The sequence below is a fragment of the Thamnophis elegans genome, chromosome 6, assembly GCF_009769535.1.
Source record: "Thamnophis elegans isolate rThaEle1 chromosome 6, rThaEle1.pri, whole genome shotgun sequence".
Lineage (NCBI taxonomy): Eukaryota > Metazoa > Chordata > Lepidosauria > Squamata > Colubridae > Thamnophis > Thamnophis elegans.
The window spans coordinates 71,420,417-71,443,369 of NC_045546.1; the positions used below are offsets into that span (position 1 = coordinate 71,420,417).

The following is a 22,953-nucleotide window of genomic DNA, read 5'->3' on the forward strand; positions in this document are numbered from 1 at the left end:
AAACTCAGAGTAATCCTGATAAATTCTGGGGCTTCCAATCTTAAATTGACCCATTTATCATCATGCAAACAAAAAGTGTAGGTTAATCCTCCAAAGACAAGAACAACCTCATAAATAAAAATTTCGTTTAGACAACCTGTCTATGTTACTTTTTTTTCTCTACACCCACCCTCCCTATTTTGAATGATTCCGCTCCATCTGAGGTACCATGAATTTTAAAATACTTTTAATAGAGCTTTGAGAAATTCTGTTTATGATGTAACAGAGACAGCAATCGGTTCAGTGGATGGTTAATGCTTACTTTCAGAGCTGCCAGTATTGATACATAGCTTTGATTGCTCCCCTCTTCCATTTTTTGAGATGGGTCTGTTTTTTTTTTTTCCTTCTTGGTTTTCATAGGGTGATACTTTAAACACCAGATATCAAGTGAACTTTGGAGATGGCATTAAGGCAAACTATATGAACCTGACACTGATAGGTGAAACCTTTCAACACCATTATGAAAATCCTGGAGTTTATCGTGTCTCTGTGGTGGCCAAGAATGCTGCAGGTCAAGATGAAGCAGTCATATTTATTCAGGTTCATCGTAAGTTTCACTTTTATTTTTCTCATTCTCATTATTATTGCAGCATTAGTATAGTATTAACTTACTTATTTGTTACATTTGTATATTTCATTATAAAATGGTTAGCAATTTACAGTGGAATACATATTTCACTCTTGGAGCTTCTTAACAGTCAACAGAATGTTGGATTTTTTTCCCTCTGGGATGGAAATTACTTTCTGATCTCAAGTTTATTCATCTGTCTGCTATTATTATCAATACCAAAAAATCTTGTTGAGAAACAGGAGGGATACATTTTGAATGCATCTTGGCTATAGTCTACATCATAAAATATATTTAGGTTATGTCCATAAATGGATTCCGGTTCTATTATGTATTTATTTATTTATTTATTAATAAAATTTATATGCCGCCCAATCCCGAAGGACTCCGGGCGGCTTACAAAACTAAAAGAAAAAAAAAAGAAACATAACGAACAGAATGTATGTTGTCAGTATAGTAGAATACTGAAAATTGATTTAATATCTTGCTCAGATAAATGCTCATCCTAGTCATAAAGGAAGTAAGGTAGCCTTCAAGATGAAAAATCCCTGTGATGCCTCATTGCTTTTTGCATTTGCTGTCTTCCGCACACCACATTTGTGTGCTGGCACACAAAACAAGTAGAGCAGAAACTCTGCGCTCACTTCTTGGTATAGCTGAAGGTAGAGGTGAACAAATTTAAAAATGCATAAAATCTGGAGGTAAGTTTTTCCTTTAAATGAAAAGTGCAGTTTACAGATTCATGAATTTGTTTGACCAAGTTGGGAAAGTTTCCTATTTCCACTAAACTGAAGTTTGTTCATACTTTCTTTTTATATACTGACATCAGGAATATATGACAGGATTCTGCTTAAATTTAACTTTGAAGGCAGTGCAGCAGACATCTGACCTGCCTCATGACCAATGATGTGCGGTGAGGTTTATGGCTGATGAGGCAGCAATTATTTTAGACTTGTGGACTTCAACTCCCAGAATTCCACAGCCAGGCATGCTTAGTTCCAATTTAAAGCGACAGCATTTGTTTTTCTTCTTTGCTAAATAAGTTTCCTTCTTTCTTTTTCTTTTTCTTCTCCCTTCCCCTCCTTCCTCCCTCTCTCCCTCCCTTCCCCCTCTCTCAAACACACACAAACACACAAACAAAGTTGCACCAGGAGGATGAAGTTTGAATTCCTCCTCCTCCCTCCGACCCACACGTACCTTTTCCAACACTTTCAGAGAGGATTTCAAGTCTGCTCTTGCCTGTCATCATGAAAAGAAAAAAAATGTAAAAAGAAAAAGGCAAGAGCTGAGGTCAGGCTGGGCTAGTTGCTGCCAGAGTCACTGTGGATGACTCTGCTTAACTGTTTAAAAAAGCCTCTAAAAAGCACCCTCTACAGGAGGAGGCAGGAGAACGACGTGCCTCACCTATGTCAGGAATTTTTAGGCTTTTAACCCTTGCTTAACTCTGCTCGAGTGATCATAAAACGCCTAAAGTCAGACTAGATGAGGCACCTCATTCTCCTGCCTCCTCCTGTAGAGGGCACTTTTTTAACAGTTAAACAGTTAAGCACTAAGCAGAGTCATCCACGGTGACTCTGGCAGCAGCTAGCACAGCCTGACCTCAGCTCTTGCCTTTTTCCTTTTACATTTTTTTTTCTTTTCATGATGACAGTGGTGAGGCCCTGCCTCCCCTGACTGCACGTCCCTGCTCATGACACACAACCAACACTACTTTCTCTCAGGATTGCTAAAACTGCTTTGATTGCTGTTTTGAGTAATTACAGCCTTGAAACACAGTTGAATTCTGGTGATTTAATGTTGTGATATAGCCAACTATGGCTAATGAGAATAGATTCAACATTTGATCTTGTGGATAAATGGAGGGATAAAATCTGTCAGTTTCTTTTGGAAGAACATCATAATGGTGCTGAGAAAAGGAAAATGAGAAGGAAAAACACAGTCCCAGGAATGAAGTTGGACTTCTTTGAAAGTCTTTCATTGATTATGTTCATCTCTGTGCAGTGCTAGACACGTGTGATGGTTCACATATAGGTGGTGGAATTCCATGGGAGAACGTTATTTGAAAATGGCAGCATATAAAGCCTAAGGTTTGCAAAGCTACAGGTGGAAAGCATTTGTAATTGTTCTAACAATTGATCTGCACAGAGAGCACTATGCAACAAATATGTACTATACATATACATATACATGAGCCGAGGTGGCGCAGTGGTTAGGGTGCAGTACTGCAGGGCACTTTACCTGACTGTGATCTGCAGTTCAGCGGTTCAAATCTCACCGGCTCAAGGTCGACTCAGCCTTCCATCCTTCCGAGGTGGGTGAAATGAGGACCCGGACTGTGGGGGCAAGTTGCTGACTCAATTTGCTAAAAAAAATTGTAAACCGCTTAGAGAGGGCTGAAAGCCCTATGAAGCGGTATATAAGTCTAATAAATAAATAAATAAATAAATAAATAAATAAATACTATAGTTTTCTAATAAATGCATTGTCAACAATGAGTAGCAATTGAATTGGGGGAAAATAGTGATGTACAGTGCCAGGACTTCACTCATATGAAATTAGCTTTAATGTAAGGGAATCTCCCTGTAGAACTGTAGGATCAGTATCTCAGTCTCATGGTCCACAGCCACATGCACTCTGCAACAATATTGGGGGGGAAAAAGTCCCTGTAGCTCATGCAGCTTGTAACTATTCTGCGGTGTAAATAACCGGTGTAAATAATGCAAATGTAAAGCTTTCTCTAGACTTGGTCAGACAAGTTCAGAGGTTTCACAATCTCTTGTTCCCAGTATTTGGAAACTCTGCGGTCCCCTAACTGAATATCTCACTCTTCCTATTTGCTTCTATCTAATATATACTGTATATACAACCCATCATCTTTATGTTTCCCCCTTCTGATTTGGAAGGAATATAAATGCAATATTTATTTAAGTCTTCCAAATAAAATAAATGGACATTTTTAAAAAGTATCTTAATTAAAATTTCAACAAGTTATAAAAACTTAAGACAATTTAATTTGCAGTGAGAATTGCCAACATTAATTTTCTATTGAGCAATAAAATTTGATGTAGTTTAATTCAGTCCCTAAGGAAGGTGGTGTTCTCTTGAATTTGCTTGAAAAGTTTAAAAGATGCCCCTGAGCATTCTAGTGCATCTTTAAGAAGATGTATTTGAAAGCACAAGATGTTTGATAAATTAATGGCTTTCAATTAACAGTCGGGACTCTTTCCAGCTCCACTGCAGGCTTTACATCTTGAAGTAGTTCCTGCTGTTGGCAGAAACCGGGAGGTGAATTTGACAGCCATCATCCTGCCAAAGAACTCTAACTTTACACTTTTTTACTGGTGGATTGGAAACAATATTCAGGTATTGAATAATTATTACAGTCATTTTTCCAGCATTTGAAACGTTTTACGCTAATTTCAATATGTACTATATGTATGCATTTATTTATTTATAAAACTTATAGGTATCTTAGTATCCTAAAACAGCTAGTTTTATTATCTTAAACTATAGTTTTATTGTTAAATATTTTTGAAGGTTTGACATACTGTACTTCCCCCATATTCAACTTAGCATGCAATCTCAGTGAGATTGCTGACTGAGGTTCTGTGAGTGGCCGTCTTGCACATACTCCAACCCCCTGCCCATGGCAGGAGATCCTATATAATTCTGGACAAAGGGCTGTCCTGTCTCTTCTGGAGAACCTCCAGTGATAGAACACCCACAACTTCTGGAGGGAAGCCTGATTAATTGTTCTCATTGTCAGGAAATTTCTCTTAGTTCTAGGTTGAATCTTTCTTTAATGATCTTCTGCCTGTTACTACTTGTCCTACTGCCAAGTGCTTTGGAGAATACATTTACTCCCTCTTGTGTGTAGCAGCCCCTCAAGTACTGGAAGGCTGCTATCATATCACCCCTAATCCAGTGGTGGGTTACGGCTGGTACGCCCCAGTACGGGCGTACCGGTGCCTGCTGGGAGCACCAGGTACTGTTCCGGTATGGTGCTCCGGAGGGCCCGCCCGCCTACCCGCCATCCTTACCTGTATTTGACCCAACCGGACCATTTGCGCACGTGCATGGAGCGTACGGCGCCTGTGCGACAGTCTGCCGAGCATTTGGAGTATCACGGGCAGTGGGTGTGCAATATTCCAAGCGTGGTCTCACCCATGCAGTATAAAATGGTACTAACACTTCACATGATTGTGAAATTATGCATCTCTTGATGCAACCTTGAATTTCTTTTTTTGGGAGCTGCAGCACACTGCTGGCTCATACTTAAGTAAGGAGCTGCTTATATACTCAGAGTTAAGTTAAGGCAGCCACATTGAGATTGTTGGTGTGAAAGCAACATAACAACCTGCAAAATGCTACTGCTGGAACAGTTTACTGTTAGGCATTTTGTTTTGAATGGGACTTTGAGTGTAGGTTTGAGCTACTGAAGTGTTAAAAAGGTTGTTTTTGTTCTCAAACCATGCTCCAGAATGCTCAAGGGACTGGGAAAAATAAACTTTATCAAGTTCTCTACACCTTTGGAGAGTCCATTCTTTGCTTTCTGTTACTTTCTAGCCAATTCCCCATTTCTCTGTCTGCCAGGGTCTCTGCCACAACAACTGTATCTGTTTCCTCCTTTCTGGTATTAAACCTCACAAATGTAGCTCACCTGTAAAAAAAGGTGGGAACTGATAGAGATGAGCAGGTCAAATAAAGGACAGAGACTTGGATTGTGCCGGTCAATTTCAAGTTGACTGGTAGATCCCGCAAAGACTTAGCAATAGCAATAGCAATAGCAGTTAGACTTATATACCGCTTCATAGGGCTTTCAGCCCTCTCTAAGCGGTTTACAGAGTCAGCATATCGCCCCCACAGTCTGGGTCCTCATTTCACCCACCTCGGAAGGATGGAAGGCTGAGTCAACCTTGAGCCGGTGAGATTAGAACCGCTGAGCTGCAGATAACAGTCAGCTGAAGTGGCCTGCACCCTAACTACTGCGCCACCTCGGCTCTCTAATGCAGAAATAGCAAAGCACTGTGTGTTGCAAGCATAGGTTGTTGTTTAGCAATTCAGACTGTACTCCTCAGTGCATGAGATCTTTTTTTTTATTATTATCCATAACTCCCCCTCTTGATTTGGGGAGTTACTTAGTAGTGAATAGTGAAGATTGTCCTGTTAGAAATAGCATTACTTTCAATCCTCAGTTTCATTAAAAGGAGTTAGTAGCAGCATTTTCACTCATGTAAGTGTGACTATCAGATAGTTTAACCACTCACTTGGTGCTCCAAGTGAACTATGATTATGGCAAGTTTGTTTAGTAACATCACACTACAAGCCTGTGACAATCAATTAATGCTTGCAAATATAGTGGTTCAGTAGGTGTTCTAGTTAATTTTTAAAGGAAAATATTCCTGAACTGTGGTAATTTGATAAGAACATGTGCATCGAACCCTGAATTGGGAGTCCATGTGGGGTGGGAGGAGCTCCAATGCAAGAAACTTCTGAAAAAGAAGTATAAATTATCTGTTAATATAATATTTATATATAATATAATATTTGATAGAGGGATTTAGAGACTGAGAGAAATTAAGAAACTTCTGTATTAATTTAGTTGTCAGAGGCTATGGAGTGGAAATTCTAAAATTAACCAGACACCTACTAAACACATACGGATTTTTTATTGTGGTTAAGTCCAGATCAAGGGTTCTACTTCATAGTTTAGATTAATGCAGGGATATCTTAATTTCTTGTGTGTGATTCTGTTGCCAAAGAAAAATCAATATTAAGATATTTGTGTCATTATCAAACATTTACATGCTCGTCATCTAGCGCAGTGAAAACCTATAGACAGTTCAAATAGGAATCTTTCAGATTCAGTTACTTTCTTCCAGTTTCTTCTTCTTCCAGAAGAAAGTAACTGAATCTGAAAGATTCCTATTTGAACTGTCTACTTGCTTCTTTGTTTTACAATTATGTGTGCTTGGGAGCCATGGCAAGCAGCCATCTCCCCTTCTCAGAACTCTTAGAAATGTTGAAACCAAAGGGATTCATTGGAACCAAGTAGATTTGGGGCTCTGCCAGGCAAAGCATCCGGTCATCAATTTAAAAAGGAGGGGAGGGGTTGTTCAAGGAAAGGTTTTACTGGATTTTTTCCAGTTTTGAAAAACTGAGTAGTAGAAGCTTGTAAATGTAAATGGGGGTTATGAAAATACATTTTCATTTAAATGAGATCATGAATTGTATTTTAATTCAATATTTTATTCTGCATTCATGATAATAATAAAGTAATATTAATATTGCAGGTAATAATATTGCATAATGTTTTACTTTTTACATACTTAGAATCAATACTCTTCTGTTCTTTCTGACTATTAATTAGTAGACAGTACTAAAATGTGGGGATTTTCACCACATTTTAAGCCCCTTTTGCTGTAAAGAAAATAAAGATTTCATGGATTCCCTCCTTCTTCCATTGAAAATATCTATTGACCAAGTGTGATTGGACGCACAAGAAACTTGTCTTTGGTGCATATGCTCTCAGTGTACATAAAGAAAAATAAAAAGAATACATTCATCAAGAATCATAAGATAGAACACTTAGTGATGGTCGTAGGTTACTAATAAGCAGTCAAATTATACTGGGAAACAAAACAATATAAATTTTAAAGATACAAGTAACATGGTTATAATCATAAGTGAGAAGAGATAGTTACTAGGAAGGATGAGAAGAATAATAGTAATACAGTCTTAGTAGGTAATATGACAGTGTTATGGGAAATAGTTGTTTAGCAGAGTGATGGCATTCGGGGAAAAATCTGTCCTTATGTCTAGTTGTTCTGGTGTGCATCGTTTTGAGGGTAGAAGTTGCAACAATTTAAGTCCAGGATGAGAGGGGACTGTAGTTATTTTCACAGCCCTCTTTTTGACTCGTGCAGTATACAGGTTTTCGATGGAAGGCAGGTTGGTAGCCATTGTTTTTTCTGCAGTTCTAATTATCTGTGTCTGTCTTGTTTGATGGCAGAGCCAAAGCGGACAGTTATAGAGGTGCAGATGACAGACTCAATAATTCCTCTGTAGAACAGAATCAGAAGCTCTTTGGGAAGTTTGAACTTTCTGAGTTGGCGCAGATAGAACATTCTTTGTTGCGCTTTTTTGATGACAATTTTGATGTTAGGTGTCTATTTTAAGTCTCGAGATATGATAGAACCTAGAAACTTGAAGGTCTCTACTATTGATACTGTGTTGTCTAGTATTGTAAGAGGTGACAGTATAGGAGGATTTCTCCTAAAAATCTATCACCATTTCTACCCTTTTGAGTGTATTTAGTTCAAGATTGTCCTGGTTGCACCACAAGGCCAGTTGTTCAACCTCCTGTCTGAATGCAGATTCACTGTTGTCTCAAATGAGACCAATTACTGTTGTATCATCTGCAACCTTCAGTATTTTAACAGAGTGATCTTTTGAGATGCAGTCATTGGCGTATAGAGAGAAATGGAGAGACCACACAGCTTTGGGGGGCTCCTGTGCTAATTGTATCGGTATCTGATGTTTTTGCCTAGCTTCACCTGCTGCTTTCTGTCTGTTAGGAAGCTTATGATCGATTTACAAGTGTGAACAGGTACAGCTGATTTTGTTTAGTTAGAAGAATATCTGGAATGATAGTATTGATTGCTGAGTTGAAGTCTACAAAGAGGACCCTTGCATAGGTCTTTGGAGATTCAAGATATTGTAGGATGTAGTGCAGAGCCATATTAACAGCATCATCTGTCGATCTACTTGCTCAGTGTGCAAATTGCAGGGGGTCTAGCAGCGGATCTGTGATGGTTTTGAAGAAAAAATCCCACAGATTAGGCCTCCTCCGAATACCATCCGCTAGCCAATGTCGACTGTCAACCCCTTGGGGGAGGGCCTTCTCTGTGGCTGCTCCGGCCCTCTGGAACGATTTCCCCATGGAGATTCGGACCCTCACCACCCTTCAGGCTTTCTGCAAAGCTATTAAGACCTGGCTGTTCCGGCAGGCCTGGGGCTGATGAGTTCCCAGCCCCACTGGAATTGTTGTGACTGTTGCGTTGTTTTTAAGCTGTTTTTTGTATTTGTTTTTGTCTTTGTTTGTTTTTTGTATTTCCCCCCTCCCCACCTTGTTTGTTAGCCGCCCTGAGTCCCTCGGGAATAGGGTGGCATACAAGTGTAATAAACATTGAACAAAAAAAATAAAATTCTGGTTCAAAGATAACTAGCAATGAAGCCTTCTGACTTTGAATCCTTCACTGTAGTTGTTTACGTACTGGAACAATCTTTGTTATTCATTGCTAAGAGAAATTACCTGTATATCTAATGAATATTTTCGTAATTGAAACCCATTATGGTATTATATCAATATTTAGCATTTATCAGCATTGTTGCTATTTTTACTTCATTATTTTTTGTTTTTGTGATGGGTTGCTTTTTCCCTTAATACTAACAGTTGGTGCATGTAGCAGAGCAATTAATGGAGGTTACATGCTGGTGACTCTATTGTTGCTTCACATAATAAATATTCTGATGATTAGGGTCATATGCGTTCCCTGATTTTCACTGATGCCTGTGATATTTTAGTGAATTTTCAAATTAGGGGGAAAAGCCATTACTGTTTGCAAACCTTTTAAAAACTCCAAATTTGAAGCTGAATTAGGAACTTTTTGGCTCACATTTATTTTCTCTCTATCACTTCTTTTCTTTAGCCAGTTCTTTCACTGGAAAACTTCTTGGTAACCAGTTTTGCTGAAGCAGGAAAAGTCAGAGTTACAGTTCAAGCTTCTTGTGGAAATTCTATGCTTCAAGATTCCAAGATTATCCAGGTTTTGGGTGAGGTACCATCCTTGTAATGATATTTAGTAATGTGTATTATTATCATCCAGTTGCAGATACTGTAAGTTTAGAGTGAAGTTTACAATTTACAGCCATTGCAATGAAAATGCAAGTCAGCGCACTTTTTGATATCTGTTTAATTCTGTTGCTCCCATGATTTATAATTTATAGTTATGTTGCTTGTTGTTTCAATATAACAAATAAGTTATAACTTCAGGATACTTGTTTGATACACATGCATAATTACATTTATAGAATCCTTTGAATCATTTTAGAATTGCTATTTTTAGAAAGCTTTTTTCAATTATTTAGTTGCACTATTTCTTCATATTTCCAGATCATTATAAAGTTCTTCCGTTAAAGTTTTCTGAACATCTAGATTTATACAACCCAAATATACCTGCTTGGCGAGAGGATGTTGGTCATGTGGTAACACAACGGATTGCCCAGGTACTCTACTTGGTTATGGGTACCTCCTTCTCAGATTATAAACTAGCAAATTTAAAGTAATTAAAAGTTACCATTGTGGCAGAGGTTTATTGTTCTTTAGTACATTACTTTTGATAAGTATATGTTGGACTATTTCTTGTTACTGCTTTATTTTAAAAAAATCAAAACTTTGTCCCCTAAACTAAATGTAGAACATTTAGAGAAAAAAGGCCATCTGGTTTAGTTTTAGAAAAGTAACCCACCGGATGCTTGCTCTTAATTTTAGAAAGTGCAAAAATGTCTGTATTAAAATTGGGTTGATATTTTTAATCTGGGTTTTCTCTAAATTTTATTGGATGGGGAGGATGGGGATTTAGGCAGCACATAAGGCAGCACATAATTTTTCTAAAATGCCGTGTAACACTCTGGAAAGTTCATGAAGGATTCCCTTTGAATCATTAAAGCAGCTGGGAAGCAAGTGAACTGAAGTATACACAAGGGTAGACAGCTGGAAGCAGATGTACGTCCCTGGAAAAAATAATGGCTGTTTTCATAAGTCAAAGAGAGGTCTTTGTATATTCTCCTCTATGTTGGCAGAGAACCTCTTTTGAAAGGTTTTCCTTGTCCTAATAGAAGTACTCCAATTGTCACCAATCGAAACTTTTGGGAAACTGTAATATAGTTGGGTTTAATGTATAAATTTTTGGGAAAATATTTTTATAAGCATCTTGAATTTTTGGTTATTTTTCTTAACATCCATTCCTCCTCCTGAAAAAAAGTGTTTCTAGTGTGATTACATAATGTCAGACAGGATGTGGTTTCTATACCTACTGTATATCTGACTAAAATATTCAAAAAATAGATCAAATTCAAAGCTTATTAAAAGATCTGTAATTGAAGGTAGTCATCCAGATCCAATGTTTTTTCTTCTTTTAGGAAACATGCTTACCCGAAGAAAGTCTTATGACAGTAATAAAACCTGGGGTACCCACCACCGCTGACTTTTATATGCTTCTGTCTACAAACCATCCTGAAGGAAAGAAAAATGTATTTAATGATAAGGTACTCAACTAATGTATATTAATCTGTAATGAGTCATCCTGCCTACATCTTATTCTTAATGAAATTAATGGGAAATCATTTTCTAATTGTAGGGCGGTGCTAAGTTTTAATCTGACAAAAGTGTTCCCACAAATTACAGCAGGCAGCATTTGAGAGGGAGGCTCAGATGACACTGTTCCATTCTCTACATACTCCGTTGATTTTCTGTAGAGATAATGAGCTGTCCTTTGAGAACAAGAGAATCTTTGTTTTCTGGCTTCCCTGTGATCCAAGAAAACTATTCCTTCATTCACTCAGAAGACAATGGAAGCAAGGGATAGCTTACTTTCTTTAACTAAGAAAAATATTGAATTGGAGAGGAACGGGAGTTGCAAATGGGAAGTGGCCTTTTCTCAGACTTCTGGGGACAGGATGCAGAAATCTTGAGAACCGTATTAGCCATCCTGTGAAGACTTGTTAACTCTACGGTGGTGAAGTTATCATTCCATGACTTAGATGAATTTTTCATTCCATGGTTCCTCTAAGAGACAATTCATTTTAATCACCATAGCATGCAGGCTCTTTCAGTGAGCCTGGGTGATGCAGTATGCATAAGGTAAGGGTTTCATATACTTCATCACAGTGGACTACAATACTATCAAAAAAGTCATTAGGCATACTTTGCTGTAGACATCTTAGAGCAGAATGCTGCCTGTAATGATAGAGTAAGAATTGGGTTTAGATTCATGTGGCTACTAGGCTATTATCTGGTTTCTTACAAATGTAGTCTTAGAAAAGATATGATGAAACAGGGGGAAATTATATGCCCTTAGACCAGTGTTTCTCAACCTTGGCAACTTGAAGATGTCTGGACTTCAACTCCCAGAATTCCCCAGCCAGCATTCGCTGGCTGGGGAATTCTGGGACTTGAAGTCCAGACATCTTCAAGTTGCCAAGGTTGAGAAACACTACCTTAGACATTCTGCACTGGTACAAATAGCATCCCAAGTTGCCTTAGGACATATTTTGTCTTATTTTTAGACAGATGAAACATGGATTACCCAAGTGACTGGATCTCAAAAACACGATCCTCTCTTTTTGGCTAATGTCAATATATCTCAACCTGGAAGTATTAGAATTTATTATGTGGAATCCCAATGGAAAGGTTGAAATAAGGGCATGGATAGATACGAATGAAAATGTCACTCTTCCAGTGTCCTTTTTCTTGGCCTTACCCTGGGAGCTAATCAGCTTGTACACAGAAGCAGTTAACAGTTGAGAAGCAATGCTTCCATTTCATTGTCTGCATAAGTTGCATCTTCTTTTTAATTTTCTCTTTTTAGGCTATGTGAAGCAAATTCCATCTCATAATTTATTCCTTTTTTCTGAAGTCCCTGACACTTAACAACATTAAAAATGCACTGATTTGTTCTTCTGTATGATTTTTTTTTATTTCTAGTGGTTAGCTGCTATTAAACAATCTCTGAATGCCCAAAACATCAGTTTCTTTATGAGAGGAGGAAAATGGGTCCATGTGGCATTAGGTAGTTCTGATTCAGGTAAACCACCTCTCCCCTTACCACCTCTCCTTTCTCCTGTTTCCCCTCCCCTCCTCTCTCTTTGGACAATTACAGTAGTAAAGTTTTCTCCAGAGAAAATATTTTTGTAATACAGGTAGTCCTCACAACAGTAATCCAGTTCATTTAGTGATGGTTCAAAGTTACAACGGTACTGAAAAAAGTGACTTATGACCATTTTTCACAGTTACAACCTTTGTAGCATCCCAATCATGTGATCAAAATTGGTGGCAATTGGTTCATATTTATGTCCATTACTGTGTCCCAAGGTCATGTGATCACTTTTTGACAAGCAAAGTCAATGGAGATGCCAGATTCATTTAACAACCGAGTTACTAACTTATCGACGGCAATGACTCACAGAACAACTGTGGCAAGAAAGGTTGTAAAATGGGACAAAACTCACTTAAATGTCTCCCTTAACAACAGAAATGTTGGACTCAGTTGTGATCATGTCAAAGGCTACCTGTGTTTAAGCTATATTAATATTTATGATAGATAATTCAGAATTATTCTGTGACAACAGTCAGCTTTATATGGAATTACACCAAATAAAGCTTTTTGTTTGCCCTGCATTATTTTATTTTTTTACTAAACTTGGGAACTGAAGGGCTATATTATGAAACTCATCCACCAGGTAATTAAAATTAAGATCTATTTTAGCGGAGTCCAGGAATTGGAAAGAAATAGGAAGTGAACATGAAAGCAAGACTCATGTTGATGCCCTCCAGGTATTGAATTTAAATTCCCAGAATCATAAGGAAAAACATTGTGAAATCCAACACATTTAGAGAGTACACAGATAGTGAAGGCTGATTTCATTGCTGCATTACTGTGAATAAAAGTGTACTCCAGTGCAAGCTACAGTTTGAACAGATAAATGTGTTACAATGGGTTAGAAGATGATTCTGCTAAAGATTCCACTTACTAAGGTTTATCTTTAATTTCAGATTCTCAGAGCATCAGAGGAGGCAATGGGTACTGGATGATCATGGCTTTCTTTGTCATTTCACTTGTGGTTATAGGAGCCATAATCCTCTACAAATTCAAAAGGTGATTGTATACTGTATATCTACAGGCTGAAAAGACTATTATTTATTATTTGTCAAATTCATTTTATTCCCCCAAAATGAAAATACTCATGAATTAACAACGATCCTTTCCCAAAAGAAAGAATAAAAGAATACATGGATTTATAGTTAAAAATGTTTTTACTGCTTCTTGCAGCTTTCCTGCCCTGTCAACTCCAACTGAAACAAATCTTGGGTATTTCCACCTCTCATGCGACAGACTTCTCTCTTTGTGTCTATTTATGTGTGCATAACTGTCTTCCAACAGATACCCAGGACAAAAAAATAACAATTGCTAGTGATTAAATGCAGTTTCATTTAATTGAATTCATTTAATTAAAGCAGCTAATGTTTTTATTTTGCCACATGTTTCTATGTTACAAGGTCAGGTAGCTCTATAACTTTTTATAGCAACAAGAGACTGTTATTGTCAAGCATCATATGTCTGTCATTAATGAGCAATAATCCATTGGATTCCAGTTCAATATAGGAAACCTTTTAAAGATAGACATATACTTTACTGAATTTAACAATTCTTAAAATGTTTTCTTTCCCATTTTGTGATTTACAGTGTTCAAAGATTACTATGGGAATGCATGACTGTGGCAACAGTTACCTATGTTATCTCTGGTGAACTTAGTTTTCTACTAGTGATTTGCTGTATTCAATTATGGTGTGAGGTTGTGGACATCATGTCTATAGAGTTTCTTAATCATTCAGTCATGGTTGTCCCAAAAGTGCTTTTCCAAAAGGCAATTGGATTTTCTTGGTTTTTTTCTTTGAAAATATTTCTTCTTATCCAAGAAGCTTCTTTAGTTTTAATTGACTGGTAGGGAATGGAAGAGTTTATATTCTTTGCAGTCATTTGGTCGCTAGAATTCTGAGGGTCTTTTATTAGCTCTCAATTAATTCCAGGTTGGCTCTTGCTTTAACGAGCTTCCACACATTGCTTCTTTATGAAAAAATACAAAAAATATTGCTGTATTTTTTAAAAAAATGCAAAACATTATTTTATTTATAATTTAAAATTATGAAAAATAGCAAAAAGAATACAAATACCTGCATTTTAATGAAAAAAAATCTGTATTGGAAAAGATAGCTTGCTTTTTTTGTATAGGTAACTATGGAATGTAGAGGAATTGTGAGCTCTTGTTGAACATACCCCAAAGATGCTGCATTGTGTGCTCGAAAACTCTTTTAAGTTCCCCTCAATGCAGAGAATTGAGCAACAAACAAGAATTCCAAGATAATTATCTGAATCTTGATGCCATTGGAGTTTTTAACCATAGATTTGGATGGGGTATTTGCATAAGCACCAGAAAGTATTTCATAGTAGCTCAGTGAAGTCTGAATGAACACATAGGCAACCATATTTGCAATGGATGCTTCCACCTATGGGTCACTCTTGGTAGATCAAGGCAATGCAATATTTAAAAAAAAAACTATCTTATGTTCTTAAGGAAATTACCAGGGAGAAATGTCTATGCTCAGATGCAAAATGAAAAAGAGCAAGAGATGACCAGCCCTGTAAATCACAGAGAGGATACCCAAAATACCCAGGGGGAGGAATTCATTGATGACGATCTTGATTGTCAAACCCTGGGAAATGCAAGAGGTAAATATAAAATCTCTTTATGAAAATAATGTATATATCTGCTTGGTATTTAAGATGTTCCTATGCCAAATAATAATATTGACTTATTATTTCAGCTTCCACAAAATCTTTTCCAGCCATGTCAGATCATTGAAAATATGTTTAAGAGCCAGGTGCTCCCTGAGAAAAAACATAGAGAAAATGCTAACAATTCTGATGATTACTGTAAAGCAGGGGTAGTCACCCTTTTTATACCTACCGCCCACTTTTGTATTTCTGGTAGTATTCAAATGTTCTAACCGCTCACCAGTTTCACAGTAATGGTGATTTATAAAGTAGGGAAGCAACTTTACTTTATAAAATTTATAAAGCAGAGTTACAGCAAACCCCTACCACCCACCATGAAAGCTGGAATGCCCACTAGTGGGCGGTGGGGACCAGGTTGACTACCACTGCTGTAAAGCATGGTGCCATTTGTGTGTTACTGGAGTTTTTTAGAAAAATGTATCTAGGGCCAAAAGAATATTCAAGACTGAATTCAAATTCTGTTTGTGTTAAATGTTTTAAATATATACATTGATTCATTGAAGCAGGCATGTTAAGAAGATGATCTGACAGCATAATTAATAAATGCGGGGGAGAGCATCTCTTACTATTGGGTGTACTGATTGGATTGGTAGACAGTATAATTCAGCAGCATCTGAATCACCCTTCTGTTTTAAATGATAGAGCAATTCTCTTCATATTCCCAACGTCTCTCATAAAGTGGCCTAACATAAAAGTTAACTGCTGTAAGATACTTCCATGGGCATGGATTGGATACCATGATCCTGGTTCTTAAAAATTAAATTGAGCAATATTGACAAAGGATGCCTGAAATCACATAAAATACCAACCTCTCACAGCATTTGCGAGCGAGACCTTCTTTTTCATTTTTAAGTTCATCTTCCCAGTGCCTGAAAAGGTTGCTGATGCCTGACCAATTACGTCCTGCCCTTTTAGTAGTTTGGGGTGGGATTATTTTACCACAGATGATTTTGAAGCCAAGAGTTGAATGGAAGCCATGGAAGGAGAGGCATAGCATGAAAAACACACCCATCCTATTGGTTTGCAGTTTATCTGTAGGGAGGTCACAAAAAGTGAAGATGGCAGGATCAGTGATGTAAGTGAAGCCCCAACTCCTATGCATTGGAGTTGATGCAGCTGTTGCCACTTTGATTTTTGGGGTATTCCACTCCAGCCACCTGCTTATCTAACCTGGTTCACTGATAAGATATGGCTGGATTGCTAGCTGAGATTGGAATGGAACAATTTGCTGTAGCAAATTCACTGCAGGACAACTCACCACGGCCAACTTGCCATGGGACAGTTTGATGAGGAACAATTCTATTTCATTATTTAAAATAAATAAAAAATATTTTATTTTTTTCAAGTCACATTTCATTCTGTCCCTCCTTTTTGCATTCTTTCTTTAATTATTCTATTCCACTATTGCTTTGATATTAGTGTAACTCTTGTCTAAAAAGAACCGAGGTGGCGCAGTGGTTAGAGTGCAGCACTGCAGGCTACTTCAGCTGACTGTTAGCTGCAGTTCGGCGGTTCAAATCTCACCGGCTCAGGGTTGACTCAGCCTTCCATCCTTCTGAGGTGGGTGAAATGAAGACCCAGATTGTTGGGGGCAATATGCTGACTCTGTAAACTGCTTAGAGAGGGCTGAAAGTCCTATGAAGTGGTATATAAGTCTAACTGCTATTGCTATTGCTATTGTCCCATAGCGAGTTGTCCTGCGCAAGTTGTTTCGCAGCGAATTGTCACAGGCCCACCTAAGATATTCAGTTGGATTGCGATAACTTTTTCATGCTAAGAGGCAGGAATGGGTAGAAGGGAGAGGAAACAAGGCTAATGGTGGGTAAAAAATGTAATACAGGCAGTTAAGACATTGTAAAATGGCTTTTTGCATCTACAAATTTTGGGTATCACTAACTAGAGATTGAGGAGAAATGTAATACCATCCCAGAAATCCTAGAATGAACTCCTGAAAATAAAATAGAATAACTACAATCTAAAAATATTCTAATCATATGAAGAAGTTACATTACATAAAGTAGCCATGAAATAGCAGCAAACTCACTGCTAGATCAATGTCATATATTTTGATTTTTAATAATAGATATTTCTAACAAAATATTGAAGAAAATTGCTGAAGCCAGTAAAAATAGATATTGAAAATGCTTGGGTCTAGAATGTATTGAAAGGGATAGAATAATTTCCTAATTGCCTTGGATTCTCAATGTCCTGTTTTGCTCAGGGTAAAAATAATTTTGAAGACAGATTCATTATGTTTGTATTGCCAGATGAATCACATTTTTTGATAAAAAAGCCATTCCAGAATATTTTTTCTCCTCTTCATTTCTATCATCTCTTCATACTGGAACCTACTACAAGTTTGATGTGCATTCTCTAGCCAAACCTACTACTAATATGCTTTTGCACTGATTCCTGTGATATGCTTCAGCTTAGTCAAACATGCATGGAACAACCTGAATGTTCATAGTAGATGATAAAGTGCTACTATGCTTGATTGGGTGTCAGATTAGAGCCAGGAAAACATGGGTTCAAATTCTCACTCATCACTATAAAATGCAAGGGCTGATTTGGAACAATTACTCAACCTTGCCTTTCCCTATGCAGGGCACTCTATAAACATCTGGATTGTAACTTCCAGAAGTGTCAGCAAAGGCCATACTGCGTGGAAAGTTTTGAAAATTACTCCACAGTTTAGAAGACGATCATGCTTGAGGAAGTTTGACCTAATGCAGAGGATATTGTGAGGGTAAAATGCTCTCGTTTCATGCAAATGAACTATTCTCTGCCCCTTCTTACTAGAATTTTAAATATTTGTGAGAAGGTCATTTAAATTCGAAATGCCCTTTTGTCATTCCCTGATTCACTGATGAGATTTTTAAGTTATTTTCTGCTCATAATATAATGAAGCAAATGGGATTTTCTGTTTTCCTAATTAAAATAAATAAATAAATAAATGGCATATTCCTCAGCTCACCCATCCATTTCTGTTGTTTTTGTATATTTTATGTTGCCTACTTTATCGCCATCCCCACCTTGGGACTCCTCCTCCACACCATTACCTTGCAGTGATTCCTTCTGGGAGAGGTGGAAACCTGAACAGCTACAGAGTTCCCTTATTGCTGATGGCAGTCAGTGTCCAGTCCCAGGTCAGTGTATGTTGAAGGAAGCCGGTGGGGGGCCATCCTCCTTTCTCACCTAACTCTGCTTGAATCTGAAGGCTATCTTTTGGCTCAGAGTTGTAGGAATTCGTGAAGATTCGACAATGGCCAACATTTTCAACATTACACCTCAGATCTGCTGCACCATCTCCACAGCCTTCCACTGTGGTAGAATTGTTCCTTGAATAAAAGGGGGGTTATTTTCAATGCCTTACAATTTGCTAATCTCGGTGCTTTGTTTGTTTGTTCCATAGGCAATCTCTCAGGCATGGTTCTGAGCATTAGTTCCAGGGAAACGCACAGTGACCTGATTAGCTGATACAACTCAACCTATATTCAAGAATCTTCTACTCTGGGTCCCTTCTTTCCTCTCTGAAGAATTCACTGCTGGTGGGAAGGAGACTGTCTCGAAGAGACAACAGCCACGTGTTACTTGGAAAAAACGATAATACGCTTTGTGTTCATGGCTGCTGACCTCAGACTAAGATAGCAGATCTGTAGCCCTAGGCATGTGTGCAACCACTTTGTCTGTGTCTGGGTCCCTTGGCTTATTTATGTCCACGTAATCAAACTCATTTCAGACTTTGTTCACAATGGTGACATCAGGCTGCCATTCTTAAGGTAGGAGGGTTAGTTTTAAAATAGGCAAAACAGAAATGGGTGAATATTTTGCGATTTTTTTCCTAGTAAATCAGCAACTTGGATCTGTTATGGCACATTTTCAGAAGGGATGCATTGAAGAGACAGGGTTATCAGTCATTGGCATAACTCTTCAGACCCACTGGAGATCTAGATAACATCTTCCTTCTGTTTCAGAATGTAAAAATTGATGCTGATGTTGGAAAATGAGTAGAAGCTTTTTGTAATATATCACTAAAAGAAGCTTTCAGCTTCATTTTGCTCCCAAATCAGGTTCTTCCTAGTCTTGACACTCCCATTTTTCTGTCCACTAGACTGCCTGTTAGTTTGCAACCCACACCATTAAACATCCTGGGCTGCCTTACCTTTTCTTCAGTTTCCAGAACAGCAAGTGTAATTACTTTTTAAAATTTCAGTAGTCCTTTTTTTGTATCTTTTTACACTTTCTATTTTTATAGCTATAAAAGCATTCTTATCTCAGGATAACGCTGTCAAAGCAGCCTATTTCAAATTTGCTATTTTATTCTTTTTTCATTTTTCTACTTTGGGGCTGAACAAACTAAAAATATCACTGCCTTGGATGTGTTTGACAATCTGGTGAATCAAATTTGATTAATTCCATTTAAATAATTGCACTTTTTCAATTTCATCCTAAATATGCTTCATTTTTCAGACTGGAGCTAAGTGAAGTCTTAGGTAGGAAATAATTTCTGTTGTTATTTAGAAAACTGCAAGTTTAATTGTGAATATGCTTGTTTCACCCCAGTAACTTTAGGGAGCAAAGGTGCAGTCAGACTGGTGGTACTTGCTCAAAGAAGTCACGTATAGAAAACCAGCCACAAAATAGTCTATAAATACACACACAAGTGCACATTTAGAAAGTGTTTCCAAGTATCAATGAACGATCCTTACAAATCACCTGTGCTGCACTTATTGTATGTGTTACACGACTGTGTCTCCAATTAATTCTTTCCACCGAAGGCACTTTCCATTTTGTGTTGATGTATTTCGTTCTCATGCATGCACAAAAACCACTACTGCAGTACTGTGTCAAGCACAATGCATTCAGGAACTGATCATTCCAGCAGATATAATGCTGCTGGAAATGAATGGCAACATTTATTTGCCACCTGCTCAGGATCTCTCTGTCTGTCTATGCAGCAGAGCTCCTAGTGGCCTGCACATTTTCTTATAAAAGAGCAACTCCCCCCCCCCCTGCCTTACCTGTACAGAGAATAAATGCAATTGAAAAAATATGGAAGTCTAAATGTTTAAAAGCAAAAGGGGGGGGGGGTCCTCATAAAATATTTTTATGCTTGGTATTAAGGGACAGAATTCATTTTACTATTTATGGTATTGCTGGCATTGAAAATTTAAAAAAAACAAACCACAATTTTTGTGATGAAAAATTACTGGTCCACAATAATTTGGAAACACGTTTAAAAAGTAACCCTAGCAATGCAACAGGATGGGCAGATCGTAAATCTAGACTCCATGTTTTTACAAATCTATGAATGATCAGCAGTAAAAAGTACTGATCACATGAATGAACATCTAATTTTGTTATTTTCCTAAAGTGAAAACCTTGTTTTTAGCTCTGCTCTTTCACAACTGGAGTTAGAGTTAAATGACTACATTTCTTTGTTTGAAATGTTATTTTACTTTATTGCTGTTCAGCAAACTTAGAATATCCCAAAATTCACACTTTCTGTTTTCTTGTTTGAGATAATGTCCGTTTTAAGGTGGGGCACTACAGTACAGGATATTATTTGTGCTTACTATAGATAGAGCTATAACTTCTTACAAGCTTTACTGGAGGGAGCAGCTTCATCTACACAAATTACTCTTTTCATATTGCTAACTCTGACTGAAGCAGGTGTTATTTATGTCAATATCTTCTGGACCCTATGCATGTATTTTACTCCTACCATCCGGGCTCATTAAAAGGTCCCTGGTTTTAATGTTTCTCTAGCAGTGTTCCTCCTCTCCTTCTCCCAATAAAGAGATTTTTGTTTCTGCAAATAAAAAGACCAGCTTGGGCTCTAGCCATGCAAAGAAATTTGCAGATCTTTTAATACAACACTGCTTTGCTCTGTAAAATGCAATGGCAGTATTTTTAAGGCAACTTGCTTTCATTTTTGTTTGAAAAGCTGCTGGTTTACTACTGTGGTTGAGCCAACAAACAAATATTGGTAATTGCATCTCTACTCCTAAGAATGAATAGAAGCAATACTGGTCATAGGATTTTTTTATAGAATAAAAAGACTGGATTATTTAATATTTTCTAGCCTTAGATGCAGGTATCTCTTATATTGGCAGATTAGTTATTGAGATAAATGTTTGTTGCATCATTTGTAAGAAATTCACTTTGTACAGCATTTGTATAATTGAAATAGACTGATACAAAAGTTTTGTACAAAAGCAGATTTGGTTGCAAGAGTAGGATATTTTTGTGACACTGATAGTAGTGAGTCAAAAGTGGATTTGTCTTCAGAAGCAATAAATTTCACTGAATGCCAGCATTTTAAAATGTGGAGAAAAAAGACTGAATGGAAAAAAAACTTTATTTTTTCCTGCTGGCTGTTTTCTCATGCAGTTCTTTCTCTGCTTAGCTATTTAGGTATATGTTTCATCCTGTCAAGAATGCTTTCCATTAAAGCTTTACATGGATATTACAAATGATGTTCTTTTTTGGGCCACACCTCAATATATAACATCTAGTTTACCTTTTATTAAAAGCCAATATAGATCTACAAATAGCAAGTTGCATCCTTGTATCCCAGAACAATTTTTTTTCCTTTGTTCCCAAGTCTGCAGAAGGATTACATCACAGATGTCACATAATGAAAATACACCACATCACACTGTACTAGATGGACAGACAGACAAACATTACATATTTTTATCCACCCATGCAACAGAAAGAGAATATGGACAAACAGATGAAAGTAAATGGATCTGGCTGTCACATCTCACCCCATTGATCACCAGGGTTGATTTGGCTGACCTGGCTGGCTAGGCAGATTTCCCTTCCTCCCACGCTGCTCCATGTGTATCCCTCCCGAGCCTACACACTTGGTGGAAGAGGATGACCATTCCAGATAAGAGTGATGATGAAAGCAAACGCCAGGCCATATGTTAAACTCCAAATTTCCTTTGGTGATGGGTGATAAAAGACTCTTGGAGGGAGAAATTTAAATGCCTCGTTGCAGTAAGGGGGTGGGGTGTAAATCAAGCTTAGTCAGAATTGATTAGATGGGATCCAGATTCCCATAGGAGATGGCCTTCCTTGACTTTCTGTGGTTTTCAGCTGTTCAATAGGATGGTGAAATTTTCATCTGTTCAATAGGATAGTGAAATTTCTGAAAGTGAAGCATTGTCTTCCTTACCAGCCTCACTAAGCAAGTTTAAAGGAAGGTTATCTAGGCCACAAGGAAAACGGGTCTTTTCTGGGTGCATGGTGGACAATATGGCCCAGAAGCCTTTGAAATTTCAGAAGTGTTTCAGGAGGCTACCCAAAAAGTGGGTGAAAATTACATTGGTGAAGTTCTGCCTTTTGTTGTTGAATTTTAATGGTAGGTTCTTGAAGTGATGTTAGGGGCTAATAATGAATATTTGAATAAAATGAAGTCAAAGATTGATGCTCTTTGCACCTATTTCTTTTTGGTTTGCTAGGATCAAGTGCGGGCATTGCATCCTCTAACCCAGTGGTAGTCAACCTGGTCCCTACGGCCCACTAGTGGGCGTTCCAGCTTTCATGGTGGGCAGTAGAGGTTATGTCCGATACTGAAGCACTTTCCTTTTTTAAAATTTAATTGACTTTAAAAAAAAAATTCATAGCATTATTTAAAAACATTTTCATTAGGTTTTCATAAAATCACCATTACTGTGGAACCGGTGGGCGGTTAGAACA

At 37.6% G+C, this 22,953-nt stretch overlaps 1 protein-coding gene across 1 annotated transcript in view; it reads left to right on the forward strand.

Moving 5' to 3' along the window:
* The window catches only part of SORCS2 (sortilin related VPS10 domain containing receptor 2), a 104,916-nt gene extending 82,195 nt beyond the window's left edge, over nucleotides 1–22,721 (forward strand). The window contains exons 19-28 of the mRNA XM_032219192.1: nucleotides 400–586; nucleotides 3,837–3,970; nucleotides 9,319–9,442; nucleotides 9,783–9,895; nucleotides 10,811–10,936; nucleotides 12,375–12,474; nucleotides 13,443–13,545; nucleotides 15,023–15,177; nucleotides 18,310–18,389; nucleotides 18,656–22,721. Coding sequence (XP_032075083.1) covers nucleotides 400–586; nucleotides 3,837–3,970; nucleotides 9,319–9,442; nucleotides 9,783–9,895; nucleotides 10,811–10,936; nucleotides 12,375–12,474; nucleotides 13,443–13,545; nucleotides 15,023–15,177; nucleotides 18,310–18,389; nucleotides 18,656–18,679 — 1,146 coding nt within the window. The 3' untranslated portion in view covers nucleotides 18,680–22,721. The remainder of the gene's footprint in view (nucleotides 1–399; nucleotides 587–3,836; nucleotides 3,971–9,318; nucleotides 9,443–9,782; nucleotides 9,896–10,810; nucleotides 10,937–12,374; nucleotides 12,475–13,442; nucleotides 13,546–15,022; nucleotides 15,178–18,309; nucleotides 18,390–18,655) is intronic.
* Nucleotides 22,722–22,953: the final 232 nt, after the last annotated feature.